At 40.3% G+C, this 18,291-nt stretch overlaps 1 protein-coding gene across 4 annotated transcripts in view; it reads left to right on the top strand.

Annotated features, from left to right (window-relative positions):
• Window positions 1-18,291, top strand: part of mei1 (meiotic double-stranded break formation protein 1) — a 64,683-nt gene that overhangs the window by 42,983 nt on the left and 3,409 nt on the right. For 2 of the 4 annotated variants that reach the window (XM_086184431.1, XM_086184430.1), the window contains exons 24-31: window positions 3,976-4,086; window positions 4,783-4,893; window positions 5,920-6,092; window positions 6,386-6,470; window positions 8,648-8,832; window positions 12,111-12,192; window positions 12,660-12,766; window positions 12,943-13,074. In XM_086184431.1, coding sequence (XP_086040557.1) covers window positions 3,976-4,086; window positions 4,783-4,893; window positions 5,920-6,092; window positions 6,386-6,470; window positions 8,648-8,832; window positions 12,111-12,192; window positions 12,660-12,766; window positions 12,943-13,074 — 986 coding nt within the window. The remainder of the gene's footprint in view (window positions 1-3,975; window positions 4,087-4,782; window positions 4,894-5,919; window positions 6,093-6,385; window positions 6,471-8,647; window positions 8,833-12,110; window positions 12,193-12,659; window positions 12,767-12,942; window positions 13,075-18,291) is intronic. The other 2 variants (XR_015109975.1, XM_086184432.1) reach the window with 1 other exon arrangement.

The following is an 18,291-nucleotide window of genomic DNA, read 5'->3' on the forward strand; positions in this document are numbered from 1 at the left end:
ACTGACAATTACCTCACATGTTCTTGCAGGTTTGCATAATTCCCAAAACTGAAATATCAGATGTTGAAATTGTAGATGTGTGGGTCAGCCTTGCTATTACACTTTTATATGGAAACAGATACGATGTAAGTTCTGTGTACTTTTAACGATGATAGATTAATCTTCAACTCCACAAACGTGATCAAAGCAGGCTGACAAATGATGTTGGAAATGTATTTAATGAAAATTACACCATACACAGCAGTAAAACCTCTGTAAAGCTCTCTGCTTGGATTGATAGGTTTATTTGGTATGAGGTGCTTATGCAACATAATGGAAAAAAAAACCCACTTTGTTTAATTACTTACACGCATTGGATTATTTGAAAGAATACCTGCTCCAATTTATGATTGTTTGACCTGTCTCTCTGGTAGCATTTCCACTCTGATGGTTCTAACAACTGCTCAAACTGCACTGACAAGCAAAAAGGTGAACTGATTACATTTACACAAAGAGAAAGTGAATTAACCTTTTAGTAATTTTTTTGTTTTGCTTTTTCAATGTCAGTTGTTAAATTAAGTAAAACCCCTCAAAAAAATCAACTGTTTATCGATTGTCTCACCCAAGGACAATTTTTCACCAAACGTCATATCGATTTAATGTGTCTTTGGGCTTTAACTGTGTAAAAGATGTAGCAAATGTAATGTCAACCACTGGTTTTTGGACTGCTAGTTGGCAGCCTTGAGTTTAGCAACTTGGCCTTCACCATCTTGGCGTTTTGTGACTAACAAAATACCTGGACAGGATGGAATTTAAAAGGAGACCATTTTACAACATTTTGGAAAAGTGACTGAAAATTGCTGCAACCATTCCTGAATATTGGATTATTTTTATGACAGTGTTTCGAATCAAAAGACGGAATACCGGCACAATAAAGATGGGGTTTGTTTGAACAGTTGATTCCACAATAAGTGGAAATGTGCCAGGTTGGGAAGTCTTTCCTGGGACTGAGAGTTGGGCTGGCTAAGTCTCCTGAGATAACAACTGCCGTCGCTTGATCTGATGTACGGAATGGCAGAGAAGAGTGCAGCGATCCTGAAGAGTAAATGGAGAACCACTTCTAGCTGGTGCTCAAAACAGTTATTCACAATTCAAACTGAGAGGCCAAACTACTGTTACCACTGAGATGACTAAACTATCTGGTGCTCTGTTAATTTTTAGAGAATGTATGGGCATGAAATTTATCTTCAAAGGTGCAGGAAATTCATTAAGTCATATTTATTACCAAAAATATGTATGTCCCCGAATCAGTGGTGGTTGTATTTGGAGAGGATGGTGGAGCCGGGGATGAGCAAGATCGTGGATCTGATTGAGACCCAAACATCGTGGAAGTGAAAAAAGCCGGACCTGACTTTTTCTGTTTGATGCTAACTTGGAACAGATTTCCCTTAGTGAACATCGTGGTGATTTAAGAAAGACTTGAAACCAGTTATTGTTAGACCATAAACTCAGATGTTCAATGTCCAATAAGGTAATATCATAAATCAAGTGAGAAGGAGGGTCACACTCTGACTTCTATTGCGGTCACTGCTGTTGCCCCCTTCTGGCCATTAGAGAGACTGCAAAATGCAGATACTTGTGCTGCGTCTATCTTGTATTCAGTCCGTGCTCATGGGGTATGAACGTATGCTGAAAAAGTACGAGAAATCATTTAGTTTTAGGGTTTGGATGGAAGATGTGACTTGTCAAGGCCCATTTTCTCTCTGTCTTGATGGGCAAATTCACTGCAATCAGAAGTGTAACCACAAGTGTCTCTTAAAACTGCCTGTTTTAAATTGGAATGAAATGGCAAAACAGCTCCCAGAACACGAACTGTCGCCTCTGATTAAACCATTAATGCTCTGTTCAACATCCTCCATCAAAACAGAAGCTTTGATTCTCTTTCATGGGAAAATTGAGGAAAATTTTAGACTTTAAATAAATTAGTAATTAGATTGCATAAATCAGGAAGAACCCTATGTATGGCTTCTTTGAAATTAACCACACTTTTCTTTGAATTATTAACCTGACAGTCTTTAGAATTAATAAGAAATAATAATGAAATGTGGTCATGTCCTCTTATTATCCTCACGTTGTACAAGTTTAATGAGTTTATTCGTGCTGAACGAGCGGTTATTTCTTTACCCTAATTGGGAAACGTAAGGAGACAAGAATAAATACTCCAAATACTGCGACCATCTATTCTTTTTCAATTTTAGCATATATTATTGTGTTGATGCTAATATTGTCTAATCCAAATCTGGGAGAGTATGAACCGTAATTACAGGTTCAATTCCCAGACCCGTTGTGCACCTCGTCCATATATATCCTGTGCTATAATGTGTTTTTGGTAGAGATGTCTGCCAGATGGTATTATGTCTGTAATATTGACCAGGTTAATGAGCACAGTTGAAGGGCACAACACAAGTGTGCAAGCCAATGATTCAGAGGCTGTTGCTATGTTAGCCTCTGCCTGCTGTCTGCTCATCCCAGGCCCTGTGGGGATTACAGAACATTTTCCCTGCCTGTGTTCCAGTTCAACCCACTTCTAATTTGCATTAATATATACTTTATATCAGCTCCTAATGCTGAGGTATCCAGAGGGGAGTTACTTCAATGCTATGCACTACAGCAGTGAAAGTGAATAGTTGGCTGTTCTGCCTGATCCTCATATTCCAGTCTACTGTGCTCCCTCTCTCTTCAGGTCTTCTCATCACAGTCCCTCCCTTCTATGTGTGTTTCTCTCACCTGTGCCCCTTTTTGAATGCAGACCTGGACTGTTGCGATTTAAAGTGTTCCTTTTCTTCTCCTTGATGAGGATGATGAGGATGATGAGTTTGTGCTCTAGTCTACACATCAGAACGTCTTGATGTCTCTGCAAGATGATTGCATCTCTTAAAGAAGTTCCATATCTGCTTTTTGACATTGTCAGTTCAAACACTGTCCTGTATTTATTGAAAACTATCCTGGGAACATAAAGTTCCAGACATTCTTGGACTTAACTGTTATTAATCTTTCAAGATGTTTAGGTAACATTTACAAGTGTGTACTTATGTTATCCTAGATGTCTACATTTGTACAATGTTCAAACCCCGAGGGATTTTTTTAATGTTATACATCTCATTTGTTTGCCTGTCAATGACGTTGAGTGGTTGTTGCACATCGGTGTCTACAAAATAGATGTAGAGTTCCACAAGGCTCCATTCTGGGTCATTTAAGCTCAGAATCTACATTCCCACTAGCTGAGATACCAATGAAATGTCTTTGGAGTTGAAGAACAAAGATTAGCAAGTCACCGATGATATAATCAACAAATCAGGAATCCTCATGTTGTCATGGACAATTCATGACTTGTATCTTTTATCAAGATTCAAAAGGCTTGTGTCTATTTTTTAATGGCTATTGTAATGGTGTCTTTGATCTGAGTCCCATTCTGAGACCTTCGCACTCAATTTCTATGACACAAAGAATTGATTTTGAAATATTACTGCTTGTTGATGAAGTACCAAATGGCTTGGGTCCAAAATACCTTTTTATGTGCTGATATGTTATGATTACTGCAGCTTCCCCGGGTTATCTTGGCCAGGTTCGCTCTCTGTTCCAAGAGTCAAAGAAAACACATCAGAGAAGCATTTAGTTGTTTTAACTCTCTGACAACTTGCTCTCAACTCATAAATCAAGGCCTTAAACTTTTCTGTTCACCACAGCCTTTAACTGACTGTTGATATTCCCGTCTGAATTTCCATTTAATTTTTTTTTTTTTTTTTAAAGTCCTCTACCTTTATTTTCAATTGCGCACAATGTATTTACAGTCTACATGCGGAGATCATACCTTGATTTCCTCTGGCATCTTAATGCCTTCTAATGTTATATGGTATCTGTTATGTAAAGCCTCACAGTGTGCATCTGCATATACACATAACATTTGAATGTTTCTTCTTTCTTTCTTTACTGCAGTGAACTCGCTCCCTCTGGTGCTCAGGCTGCTTTGTGTAACACACGCCCGCGAGTCACCTCCCTCCTTCTATAGCGAGATGGATGGCATGCACTTCAAACTGCTCTACCATGGTGAGGTCAACAATGGTGCTACTCAGAGATCGTGCCTAGCCCAATACACAGATCCTAGACTCTGCATAGTCCTTGCAGAGATGGATGCAAACTACATTCATCAGTATGTTCCTCACACAGGCTCTTCCGTGCTACTTGACAGGCATATAATCATCCAGATAATGTGCTAGATTTATCTGCAGACATATCTCTCCATTCGATCTCTGACTACTGTGCTGCTGAATTTATATTACCTTCCTATCACCTTTCCTGCATTCCTTCCTTAGTATAAGTCTTGAACATCTTAAATTTAAGATCATAATATTGAACAGTGCAGCTCAAAGAAGCTGCTCGTGATGAACAATTTGCTGTAAAATTATCTATACACATCTGTCAAAGTATATGTCATGCAAGGATTTTGCATGCATTAGTGGAACATCATCCTGTGTTATGAGTTACTGTTTATTTTCCAACGTCTCGTTCATGACATTTTCCCTCGCAGACCAGATTAAATCGGTCTATAGAAACCAGTGAAACTACGTGATGTGAAAGGTCAAAAATGGTGAAGCATTCTACATTTTAGCCATCATTTCTCCCTTGAATGACGCATTTATCAGATGTGTTTAAGGGCTCTCGAGATAAAGTGTCTGGTACAGAAGTGAGCCATGTGTGTGTGTGTGTGTGTGGTGTGTGTGTGTGTGTGTGTATGTATGTCAGTGTGTAATATTGCAGGAAGATTGAATCCTAACAACACAGAGAGTCTCGTACCTGCCCTCAACTACCTATATTGTTGCCTGAATATGTCTCCTCCACTCTGCACTGACAGAGGTTCGACACACTTCTACATCCATCACTCTCTGTCTCCACATGTGTGTGGTTTCCCAGTCTGTTTCATCCCTACATGGCATTTCGGACCTCCCCTCAATCTAAGAGAAAACAACAGTAACTAGGACCAGCAATGTGACATGCCGTAGAATGCTGCATGGTTGATGTAGGGCAACCTGTAAGTTAGCATCACTTTGGATTTTTACATTGGCTTTTGATCACTGCTGAAAATAACATCTGTAAGGGATCAAATGTTTATGAGACTTTGTGAGAGGTTGTGTTCAGCATGACCTTCACAAACGAACATCATTTTTATGATTTTTCAAAAGTAAATGCAGTCGTTAAAACCACAAAAGTTAGCATTACTCGATGTACGAACTACGCTGCAGACGTATGACTTCAGCTTCACCACAGCTAGCTTTGCACTTCCTCTGATTTCGGCACAATGGTATATTTAATCTTATTTAACCCTTTGTTTGCAATCACTGTTTTTAAGATACATAAATGTTCTAATAATCCACATGACTAATTAAAGAGTGAAGCATAAATAAAAAATGCATTCAGTTTAATTATATTCCAATGAAATTTATTCATAACATATTTAATTATCAGCGATGTGTCTCCTGTCACGTTATTGTGGTGCACTGCTAGCTATTGAATTGATTTGCACCATTATTACAATATCAAATCAGTGAATAATTTCATTATTCACACACAATTCAATGTATTTGATGCTGTATTGCATCTCTAATGAAGAGGACTGATATTAAGCAATTTTACACAACATCTTTACATCTGCTTTTTACCTAATATGTACACGTGATGGGACTTCTGATTGGCATTGATTTTTAGGATAAGCTTTCCCTGAACAAGATTTAAATAAATAAATATATCAGATGTCAAGAATGAACTGCTCTGTATGTTGTGAGGCCGGTGGTTAGGGAGTGACAGTTTGTGTGTGTTGTGTGTTATCACACAAAAGTGGAGATCCTGTTAAAGTGTGATGAGATGGCGCCTTCTCCTCCCCAGCTGTCTCTATGCTGCTCTCCAACAGTGGACTGATAGAACAGCTTCAGACAGTCCTCTCCTCCTCCTCTGCTCCATCCCTCTCTCTGTCAGCTGGTCCTCCCTCCGCCCTGCTGTGCTGCAGCCATCTCCTCTTGTCCTCCCTCATTACCTTGCAGCACGCTCACTCCACTCAGGTACAAGCTGCAGCTCTGCTCCTGTCACAACTTCACTTGGTTAAAGCACAGTCAAGGGCAAGACATAAAACAAATAATACAAAAAGTGGTGGCAGAATACAAAACACCCATTGTATTCATTCAGTACAAACCGCTGTAAGGCTGTTGTATCAAACTCTACACTTTCCTATCAAGGCTCTGCCTGGACTGCAGGGGATAATAGATTCGTGCTTGCTAGAAGCTTTTTGGTCATAATCTTCGATACACTCCTGACTCTTCCATGTTCTCTCTATCTTTTTTCTGTGTTATTTCAGGTACAGAAGAGCATCAGTTGGAGTCTGGACGCAGCTGTGCAGCGAATCCTGCTTCAGAAAAGAAACATAGACAACCTCCTGCTGGGTAGCAAATTCAAAATTGTATCGAACAGTTATTTTTGAAAGAAAACCTCTTTCTCCCACACAGGAATTGTCAAAACGAGTCAACAACAGTGCAAGCGAATGTTTCTCTAAAGTTGCGTGCGCCCGCACACGCACACACACACACACACACACACACACACACACACACAAACACGATGAGATGAGCAGTGATGATACTGGAAATCATGGATTGTCAGTATTGGCCACTTGATGATGATAGGTGAAATAACTGCCGGTGACTGGAAGTGGGCCGGTGGGGGGTGGGGGTGGGGGGGGTGAATAGAGTTAAACCCACCTCATTTTGGTGGTGTAATTGAGGCCACAATTAATGGATGCGTAGGATACTCTTGACAGACAGATGAGACATGTGGGAAATAGACAAGTGTTTCCTAGGTAACCAGAGCTTGGACTGTCCATGAGCCAAATGCTTGTAATAGACAGTATTACTATATGGTATATCTATGATTACAACTGCTATTATTATAAGTGTTGTTGCTATGCATTGAAATCTGCCTCTCATCTTTGTCTGACTCTAGTTGTGTCTCCATTTAATTTTCCCCCCAAAAAAATGAAAGCGCAGTGGTGACATATCACAACAAAGGTGTTTCCTGTTTCCATTATCTAGTTTGGAGCAACTAAAATAGGTTACGTAAGGCCTCTAAAAGATGGTAGTATAGGCCTTGAGACTCCAGAATAGTCTCATGAGAGTATTCAGTTAACTGAATTAAGATTTACTACATCAGAGCTTGTTCGCAAAAGGAGTTTCCATCTCTTGTTCAGCACATTTACTTGTTTGGAAAAGGGCAAAACCCACCTCGAGTGAGCATGAAAAGAGTTTTCAGATTACAGCATTTCTATCAACCAGTTCTAGTGCGATACTTCAACCTGGTCATCAAAATAGGTTGTTGGAAACACAGGTTATCTCTGTCTCTCTCTCTCTAATTCTGTCTGTCTCTCTCTTTCTGTCTTTCACGCTTTCATTTCAGCTGGTCAAGGCAGATGGCTGCCCACTGACAGCCTGTTCCGCTCAAATATTCCTGCCCATTACAGTAAAAGACAGTCTTTTTTTTGCTGCTGTCGCAGAGTACTTCCTCATGGGTGAAGAGTTGGGTCACTTTAATTAAAGAGTGTGCTTCCAGACCTGTTCCATTTTATAAAGTGTTATGATTACTCATCCTGACTATTCCCTCGGTCCAGTACACTAATAGACAAACCAAGATGCATGGTAGTACAGTTTTGTTTGCCTTTAAAAGTGTCAAGAATCCTTGAGTCCTCCAAAAACTGTCCATATACTCTGAAACCCGGGGAGTGACTGATAACTCTCATCTGTGTTTGGTTTACATGTACTCTGCACACGTAAAGTGACCGTCAGTATTTCATCCTCAGGGGAGGTAACCAAATCCTGGCCTGCATCTCACATACTTTCATTATATTAAGTGGTCCACATCCTGCGGCACGAGTCGGAGATAGATCATCCCTGCTGCTCCTGTGTCTCTGTCTGTCAGCTGGATAAGTGGCCTGTCAGGCTTGCTGTGATGTATCACCTCTCTGTCTTCCTTTCTCTCTTCACTCCTTCATTCTCCTCTCACTCTTTCGTTCTGCCTTCCCTTTTATCTCTCTGATGCCTCTTCCTTTACCCATCTTTTTCCATCTCTTCATCCCTCTCTTCTTCTTCCCCTGCTAATTGAGTCTTCCCTCCCTCAGAGAGTGCTAATCTCAGCGTGCTTGGCGTAAGTGCAATTCAATGGATGGCAGCACTCCCTGTTGTAGCAGTCATCGCGGTCATGTGTCTCTCATTATCTCCATCACTGCTTCGGTTGTTCAGTCTTGCTGACCATCTTGTAACTCTGTTGCCTTAAGCACTCACTATACTGAGCACTGATATTTTTTAACTTCTCCCTCTCCTTGTCTGTCACATCACTCCAACAATTCCCTTCAGTTTCCCCCCTCTCCTCTGCAGATCTATTCTCACTGATGCTTTCACCATCTTTTTCTACTGTCACCATCCACCTCAAACACTCACTCACTCACTTGTCCTTGCTTCCTGCAAATGTGTGCCCCCTCCATTGTTTAAACATTCCTTGTCATTTCCCTTCTAGCCAATTATCAGTCTCATCAGTCTCTCTCTCTCTCTCTCTCTCTCTCTCTGTTTCTCAGTCAGCTACCTGAAGTTGCTCCAGGCCTTGCTTAATGTTGACCTGACATCAAGAGTGGTGTCTATGAGCACTGGTCCTGGTTTGGTTGGGTCAAGACCCCTGACGGTTGAAGATGGCGCACTGTACCCACTTGGCTCCAGAGGGGCCCAGTGCCTTTCAACTGTTCTTAGTGGACTTCTTTTGCAGGTTGTATTTCATGGGGTGGACTGAGTATGACTTTGTGTCAGTATCTTCAGATACTTCAGCAGCAAAATATAAAACTGTAGTTATACGCTTGATGAGAAAGAGGAAACTATTTTCACAAACGCAATGTTTGGGTTAAGACAGTAATGTTCTGTACGTGATGTTTCTGTATGCTTTAGGTCATGTTGAAAATTATTTGCAGATTATAGTGCTGCAAGGAATTGTGTGATGCCATGATCTCTTACTCCTTCATAAAGTGCAGGGGAGTTTATGCTCATTTGAAATCACTGTATTAGTGTTCGAACAATTTGAACAGCTCTTATCATGAATGGCTACTTCTGGGTCATTTCACTCAGCTCGAAATCCCCCCCCCCCCCCTTAAGAAAAGGGACTTTTTGAATACAACATACCTTAAAAGTCAAACACAAGGACAAAAACAAGGCTGGAGCACTCAAGATTTAAAGACAAAGGAACATAGAACAGGGTAGACACAGACCAAAGACAGAAAGATGGCAGGAAATCAGAGCTGGTTCTTACAGAAACTCATGTGAATTCCAAATTTCCAACCATTGAAATTCATAAGTGAAGTCTATTGAATTACATGTGAAATCCATCTCTATTTGTTCAATACTTTGGTGGTCCAGCTTCACAAGATCAATCTGTCAAGAGAACTTTTCCCACCAAATCGTTGCAGGTTCTTAAACTGGTGTCCTTCGAGGTTTCTTTAACCTTGATTCTGCCAGCTGCACCAGCCCACATTGGAGCTGAACCATTGTGTCATGAGTATTGCGCAATGCACAATGAAGTCACACACCTGCTTCTTAACCAACATCCCAACCAGGGACATAAAAGTGGATACAGAGTAAAATCCAGTCACTCATATAATGAATAGACATATGAAACAGGAAAAAGATTAATTAATTTGGTGGGCAACAAACTTGTTCCCCACCAGTGGGAAAGGCCTAAATGTGAAACATAAAAGCTTCAATCTTTGTGCATTGCCATTACACAGATCTCTTATGATCCATAAATATTGCAGAACCAAGTATATGGTGAAGTTGTTCCACATGTGGATCACATACTGCAACATGGATCACATCTGTTCACATGTATACATTTAGAAAATATATTTCCCAATCCGATTTTGTCCATAATGATTCAAAAAACCATAATGCACACTGGAAGCTTCTTGATAGGTAGATATCAGAGAAGGGTGAAAAGATCTGCAGCTTCATCTAACAAATGCAGTAATTTTACCTCCTTGGGTTTCAGGATCCTAGCAAATTGAAAATAAATGAAAATATTGCATCCAAGTGTATGCATTTATTCTGAGACGGATATATCATACTCTTACATGTCAGTTAAATGACGATACCTCCTTCTCATGTATCATTTTCACTCCTCCCCACATTCTTCTGCGAAGATAACATAAAGTTAATCTGGAAAATCTTTACAGCATGACATTGGACCCGTCTTTCAAGGCTGTGTATAAAATTAGATTCCAATTGATTTAGCGGTTAGCATAACAGAATACCACATATATCCAGAGCTTTCTCTGGCCTCTGTAAATGTTTATTATCTGCTGCAATTGTGCCAACTTGAGTGGCCTATTACATGAACGGCAGACATTCATTTTAGAATGAGGAGGGGGAACTCTTACAACTCTTACTTCTCATTGGTGGCAGTCAGGTGGTTCAAAATATGAGCAAAGCAGTAGATATAACCTTTACCAAATAGTTTATGAAGAATCTTCAGGTATCTGCGCTACGTGCAGGCCTTTTACTGTTATTACACTGTAATAGTTTGTTTTCTTATATTCCTCAAAGAAGTGCTCCTCCAGCTCAGTGCAGAAACATAAATGTGAAGCAGTAAAAGCTTCCAAGTTTATTGGCTACTACCTTACTACCTTCTGGTAATAGCCGAGTCTGAAGAAGTCTAAAAAAAAAAAAAAAAAATCCAGTGAGTGGATGGATGTCTTGGCTACACAAAAAGGTCTCTCTCTCTCTCTCTCTCTCTCTCCCCCCCCCCACCTCCTTTTTTTAGGTTGCCAATTGGTAGTATTCGTCTGGTGCTTGTCATTTCGACAACTTGAAAATTATGCTCTAGACTGCTCTGTCACCATTATTAAGTGGACAAGGAATTCTTAGTTAAGTCATGCCGATACACGCTGGTTAAAGCTAAATGAGCTGCACTGCCAGACTGTATTACATTTGTTTTTGTCCTTGCCCGTGAGAAGCAATTAAAGTTAATTTCAATGCATAATAAAAGACAATCATGATGCGAATCCCCTCTCTCCCAGCACAATATACCATACATTAAACATGATTTGAGGCTGTATACATATCAAAATCAGCTTTCCAATCAATTAATCCCTCCGTCATGAATAAGAACATTAGCATAAATTTTTGCAAAAGGGATTTACATTTTTTTAGTTTGACTTGTGATCTCAGAATAATCTGCAGAAAACATGCAAACTATGTTATAATTAGTTGTCAAGGCTGTTTATTCTCTGTGTTGAACCAGCTTCTGGTTCCACACCAGCGGCACATCCTCTCTGGTGCTGAACTGAGCTACAGCTCTGCGGTTCAGTGCTCTGTAGTTCAGCAGAGTAACGCTTCCTCATTTCCCTCTCCTCCTTTTCATTCTCTTTTCCTCTTGAAGCTTTAGCTAGGTGGCAGGAGGAAACAATGCAACTCTGCTCCCTTAAATTTAATGCTCTATAGTCTTCCTCTGCTTTACTTAACTCCTTACTCCCCCCCCCCTCTTCAGTTTCTGTCCCTTCCTGTTCTTTGCTCTTATTTTGACCTCTCACTTCGTCTTTGTTTCCTCATCTACCCTCTTTGTCCTTTCTCTTACCCCTACCCACTTCACCTCCCTCTCATCCCCTACCCACTTCAGCTCCTTTCTTCTCCTGTCTTGTCCTTTTTACCTGAGGATTAACAGAGAAACTCAACTGTCTTCTATACATCTGCCTGGCCTACTTCAGTATTTTTGGCCACTGCACAATGCTAACGACCAGCACCGCCACTTTATGAGAGGCATTCATTATTAAACTCTCACTAAGTCGCTCTCTTAGTGTGCTCTTGTTCTCTTGTGTCTTGCTGAGCATGTGCCCCTGTGTGTTTATGACTGTCTTATTTAAGTCAACTTTATGGATCTTTTTCTGCAAAGGACTACTCATAGGCACCTATCATGACCTGCAATTAAAGGAAAATTTTTCTTTTCCATTTTTATAAATGTGACCGGTCTCTCATGTTTCTGTCATGTGTCTTTCTCCTCAGAAACATGAGTTGTTACTGAGAGCCTCAGTCAACTGCCTGGGCTCCTTGCTCGGCTTCCTTCAGAGGAGGAGTCCAACCACAGGTATCACATACAAGTGAAGTTAATATTTACATGTGTGTATAAGAGAGTGAGAGCGTCTGATTATTTTAATCCCATTTTATGTCTGTCTTTGTTAGGGTCTCAAAATTACAGGGAAATATGGGAAATAATGGGAATAAGTTTATTATTTATAATACATGAATTATTATACTAATGGTATTTATCTCGATGTAATGGAAGAGTGCACCCTGCATAATTAAGAACATTATAAATTACCCCATGTCCAGGTAATTCCCATTGAAAGTAACTCCTTTGCATAACAAATTAAAATCCTCAGCCTTAACTTCCCCTGACATTTTACCAAAACGTTCAGAGACCAGAAACTCTGACTTTGCCCACATTCAGTAATTTCACCTGCAAGGAATCATGCAAAGTTACATGGAACTGATCTGAATTAGGCATCCTGACTTGTCATTTAACTCCACCTCGGTTTATGGTGTGTGTTTTAGCCAAGTATGTGGTTTGTCAGCCATGGAGTCGATTCTGTCTATCCTGCCTGCTCAGCTCTGGAGAGAGCTGCCTACTGCATCCTGCCATCCTCAGACTCATCAGACTAGTGAGCTGTTACACTCACTCCTCACATGCCAGTCAAATCAGGTCCAGTTGATGGGGCCTTAAGTCTGACAGTGATGAATAGGATGTATTATAAATATGGGAAGTATCAAAAGCTAATGTATCTGAAAGTACCTGGTTGACATGAATATAAGTATTTGTATATGGATCTGTGAGCAGCTCTTGCAGCAGGGCAGTACAGCTGTACAGTGGGAGCCTGACCTTGTTCAGGTGATGGACACGGTGGAGAGGAGGGGGGTGAAGGAACTTAGCCAGGAAGCGACGCAGGCCCTCGGGCAGCTTCTCGCAGAGGTATTGCACACACACTGATAAGTTAATGTAGGACACACTTTGGTAATATTGAAATTTTCCTGAATGAATATTAAGTTTATGCAAATTTCAGTAGCACTCATTTTTTTGGTTTTTACATTGACATTTTTTAATTTACTGTGAAGAAACGCAAGAGCAGCAAAATAACAGAGATGGCAGCAGAAACAGGGACAGGAAATCCTTAGTTCATGTATGCAAATACAGTACTTTTTGAACAGCAACATGCCACAATCCAGTAGCAGGATGTATCCACAGTCAACCTTTTATCTTTCATCATAGTTCACTCTGTGGTGAAAGATAAAAGTTTGACTGAGGGTTCAATGCAATACTTAAATCTCCAAGACCTTTGCAAAGTGTAAAATCAAAGGTCGGCAGTTGGCTCGGATTGAATGGGGAGCCGGCGAATGTTGTAGCTCTGTTCTGGATCTTGTAGCTCAGGTCTCCCATGAGTAGTTGTTTTTTGAGTTCAATACATTAAAACAGTGCTCAATAATCAACATAGCATCAATATAAATGTGCTTGAATTAGCACAGTTGCTAAATTTTATCGATAGTCATGTGGCAGGTACCATGAAAAGCATCTATAAAGAACATCTCCTAGGACAGACAACAGGGCATCACACAACACATTTCACCGACAGTTCACAACAAATGGACACATTGCATTAAACATGACAAGATAACCTCCAATACACAATTAAAATGTATAATAAGCCTAAAAGCCTCCGGGAATGGACATTAGAGGAGAAAGCAGGTTGTGTATGAGAACAAGATTGGTTTGTTTTCAACTAGTATCTGAGGGATTTTTTTTTAAAGTTAAGTAGTTGTCACAGTCCTTATCTGGGCTGGTAACTTATTCCATGAGTGTGTGCCCCTAACAAACACCATCATCTGACTAAATCTATTCCTGCACCTTGGAATTGCACAGTCTCCCCTTTTTAGTGCAGTCCTTGTTAGTATCTAGTATTTATTCCATCAAGTCATTTATAGAGGGGGTACAAGCCCATTCAGAACCTTAAAAACAAAACAAACGTGAGGAAGTTTGATAAATGTCAGTGTCATACTTATGAAGTTAAAGCAATGAAATAAATAGGTTTTCTGTCCAAAATTTTGACGGATTTCTTGAGGAGGGCCTCAAAGTGCTTGCTGGTATATGTATGTTGTGTTTCTCTTTCAATTGTCTCTAATTTCACTTTGGCATTTGGACAGATATTTGGTAGTCTATTTTACCTAAAGCCCAAATAGGATAGGTCTCAGTATTGATCCTTGTGGGACTCCAGCTGGTAGGGCGATTCTAAGTTTCCTATGGTGAGTGGCCTCGCCATTTGCCCGCTGCACATCCTGTTCCCATCTCTGTAGGTTTTTGGCCGAAAGAACAATGAATAAGACTAACAAGACTTTGACATTACCTGAGGACTTCCAGCTGTAGTAAATATCTAATGACATCTTCAGCTGTCATCTGTGTTGGTCATTAAAACCAGAGACTGACTGGGAAATCCTCATTATCACCCAAATAATGCAGGCAAGCCGTGCCCTTGGTTCTCATCCAATCACCGTTTGGAGCTTCATTACTAGTTACATGCTTAGCAGAGATTTTCTCTTGGCAGTGCATGTGCTGGTGCACAAAAACCTGCTCCAAACCTTACAGTGATATTTAACCCAAAAGAATAATTTGTTAATCAGTTATGTTGGAGCCAAATGCTTGATTTATGCTTGATGCATGTTTTATTACTGTTATTGTTGATCTTATTTAGTATGAGATATTAACATGAAATACTATGCTTTGGATTATGAGTTAAATTGATCACAATCATGAAATTGTAAACCATTGCTAATTTTGAAGAGTATCAGGCGCTGGCATATGTATACGTAGTTGGAGCCTATTCTCACCTCTGCCTCCTCTAATGGACAGGTGACTGCAGGATCTGGGCTATTTAGCATTGGCTATGGCCACCAGCAGAGCACTCAGTTTCAGGCATGCAGCCATACAGTTTTAGACTGCTGCTAAGACTGACTGACTGACTGTTTTTTGTTTTTTTTAATGGTTGATTGATTTGATCTGTGGTAAGAAACATTTACCATTTAGCTGAACTGGAATTACTTTGGAAATAAAAATCTTGAATCGGAGGAGGGAAGTGTTTGTTTCTCATAGTCATTTGCAAAACATTTGACAGGGTTAGTGCGCATCAGACATGGATGCATGAAAACCAAGAACCAAGGGCATCTTGCATAAGAAAGTTAATCAGAACTATACGTCTTTAATTTATGAATCCTAAAATGCATCATCCAGTATAATCCAAGACCTTTTAATAAGTTACGTGCTCTATTCTTCAAAAACGCTTTGATTTGAGTTAGAAACATCTTAACTAAGATAATTCCTGTTCTACGCTCAACCCACTGAGTGTGACAACCTTGGGCGTTCATTTGAAATCACATCTCCCTTTTAGGCTAGGACTCCGTTTCTATATTTCATGAAATCTGGTTTATCCAAGAAGTCAGGAAAGACAGGTTTTCAGTGAAATATCACTTAGAAGATTCAAGCTCAATGTCAAGCTTCAAAAATTGAAGCTCAATTTTATGCGGCAGCTAAAAGATGTCAAGTGTCAACTTGTTGCAGTTAATTAGTGACCTTGGTATAGTAAAATAGCTTGACTCTGCAAATCCGGTCCTGGAATAATGATGATAAATGTGAAGCCTGTTATGTTTCTCACTAGGAAAATTGTGGTTGTTGACCAACAGTTTGCAGTAGAAGTACAGAGTTGACTAAATTTGAACCCCTACGAGCTAACAAGGGTTTCAGGGGTGACTGCAACACACTTTTATAGTCATAAATGAAACCCAGGGCTGCCAAGTGGCTGGTTAGAAACACACCAAATGGTCATAACATTTGGAGATGAGAAAAATACAGTATAAACATTTGGCTCGCACATTGCCAGGGAGCTATAAGATTGCTGCAGTCACAAACACACCTGAATTTTGGGGCAGATTAGTCATTGCAACTCCTGGTGGCAGTACATGTGTGAGGTTTTTGTTTTTATACATTGATGTGTCCTTCCTTATGGACTGACCAGATCCAGCTCAGATTTTATCAGAGACTATTTAATTTGTCGATTGTGTGAATATTTTTCTATGCCATTTAAATGTGATTTCAAGAGGGGGGCTGTAACACTTGTCGGGGTTCTCCCTGGACGGGTCACCAGTCCATCACAGGACCAACACATGTAGACAGACAACCATTCACACTCACAGTCACACCTACAGTCAATTTAGAGTATCAATCAGCCTCAGATCTTTCTGTGTGGAGTCTGCATGTTCTCCCTGTTCCTGTGTGCAAGCCAGGGCTCGAACCCAGAATCTTCTTGCTGTGAGGAATCACTGCACCACTGTGCTGCCCCTAATATTAAGTCATTTTAGGAGTTTAAATTAAGTGAATTGTATTAAATAAGTGATGAAAACAAGTGACCGATGAACTGTGAGGTTATACACTGATGTTGCACAAGCTCCTCAAGTCAGTGTCTTCTGCAGTTCTTCAGATGAAATGATTAATTGTTAAAACTGGCTCAGCTTCAAGTTCATGTGTTTTCTCTGTGGTTTCAACTCAAATCAAAGGTGATGAACCTGTCATTACCTCAGTTTGCTGTGCAAGAAATGCATAGAGAACACTTGGGTTCTTTTCCAAATGTTGTAAAACACAGAAGGAATGGCAGGTTGTGTCACTCAATTTGAGCATCATATATATGCACTGCACAGAGAACTGAGTTTGGTATTCTGAAAGTTACTCTGAAGCAGAGGACTGACAGAATGATGGCACACTCGGAAGCTCCAAGTGGAGTGTCTACCAGGGAATCATGAACTCTGTGGATGTAAGTGTCTGCTTGTGTGTGTGTGTGTGTGTGTGTGTGTGTGTGTGCGTGCGCGCGCGAGACATCAAGGAAGCTTAGGCGGGACAGGGCTGAATGCGACAGACACATTTCTCTTCACTTCTTAAGACAGTAAGCGTTTTCTCCCCCGTCATCTCCTCTGCTCCAGTCAGTCACACATTCCTCCTCGTAGGCTTCGTCTATCTGAAATGAAATCTCACTTCATGAGTAAGTTCTCGGCACATTTATCAGAAAGCTGGGAACATGTCTCTGTCCGGCTTCCTCCCCCCAAATCTTGAATTAACTGTCATCTGAGTATGTTTGTGGTTGTTGGTGTGTGTGTGTGTGTGTGTGTGTGTGTGTGTGTGTGTGTGTGTGTGTGTGTGTGTGTGTGGGTGCCCATGCATACATGTATATGTGTCAGTGAGAACACAAGCATCATATGTTTTCCCAGCTTCAGCCCCTAGCTGTTTCCAGTGTTGATCCCTCTCTGCTTGTCGTATTGTCTATAACGTGCGTATCTACGATCTATGATTGAGATTTATGCTTGAAGGGAGGGGTCGTTTCTGTAATATCTGAATCTGATGCTTCCAGACTTCTGTCTCCTTCACTGAATGGACACTGTCATCGAAGCGTGACCATTCACTTTCTAATCTTTTCTGTTTCATCTTAGTCTTTGCGACTTCTCTCCTCTCTTTTTGTCCTAAGGAATATCTGTAAAAATGATGAAGATGTTGGTGGCTTTATAACAACAAATACACAGTAATATGATGACTGTAAATACTAATGTGTTGCTTTCAAATATTTCGCATTGCTGCTGCACTTTTGGATTCGCTGATGCACAATTCCTTCATGCATTTCCAAACTTTTCACTTCTGGAGTTCATATGATCACTGGTTTGTGTCCAGTTGTCTTTTAGCAGTTTATCTAAAAAAGGACCTGACAGATTTTAATTACATTTGGTGCAAAGACAGCTAATATTACAAGGGATGACCAATTAACTTTGGGAGGTGATCTGGATCAGATTGTGAAGACTCTCATAAAGAACTGTCAGGATTGGTGATATTTTTCATGCCATGCCACATTTCTTGAATTCATGTGAAATTGTGGACAAGAAGATTTTGACCTCCAGAAATCAGCTTTATCATATTCTGAATCTTTGAGCAGACCTGTTTTTTGGTCGAATAACCTAACCCTAACCCTAACCCTAACCCTAACCCTAACCCATGAGCACGTTTTGATGAAAACTCTTATATTTTGATTAGAGGGGGAAGTATTCAGCCCCCAGAGATGGTCTAGTGATTAAGGAGAAAATGTGTGAACGTATTTTGATGATACAT

Source organism: Aulostomus chinensis, chromosome 18, assembly GCF_037954235.1.
Source record: "Aulostomus chinensis isolate RoL2024-O1b breed Wild chromosome 18, RoL_Achi_v1.0, whole genome shotgun sequence".
Taxonomy (NCBI): domain Eukaryota; kingdom Metazoa; phylum Chordata; class Actinopteri; order Syngnathiformes; family Aulostomidae; genus Aulostomus; species Aulostomus chinensis.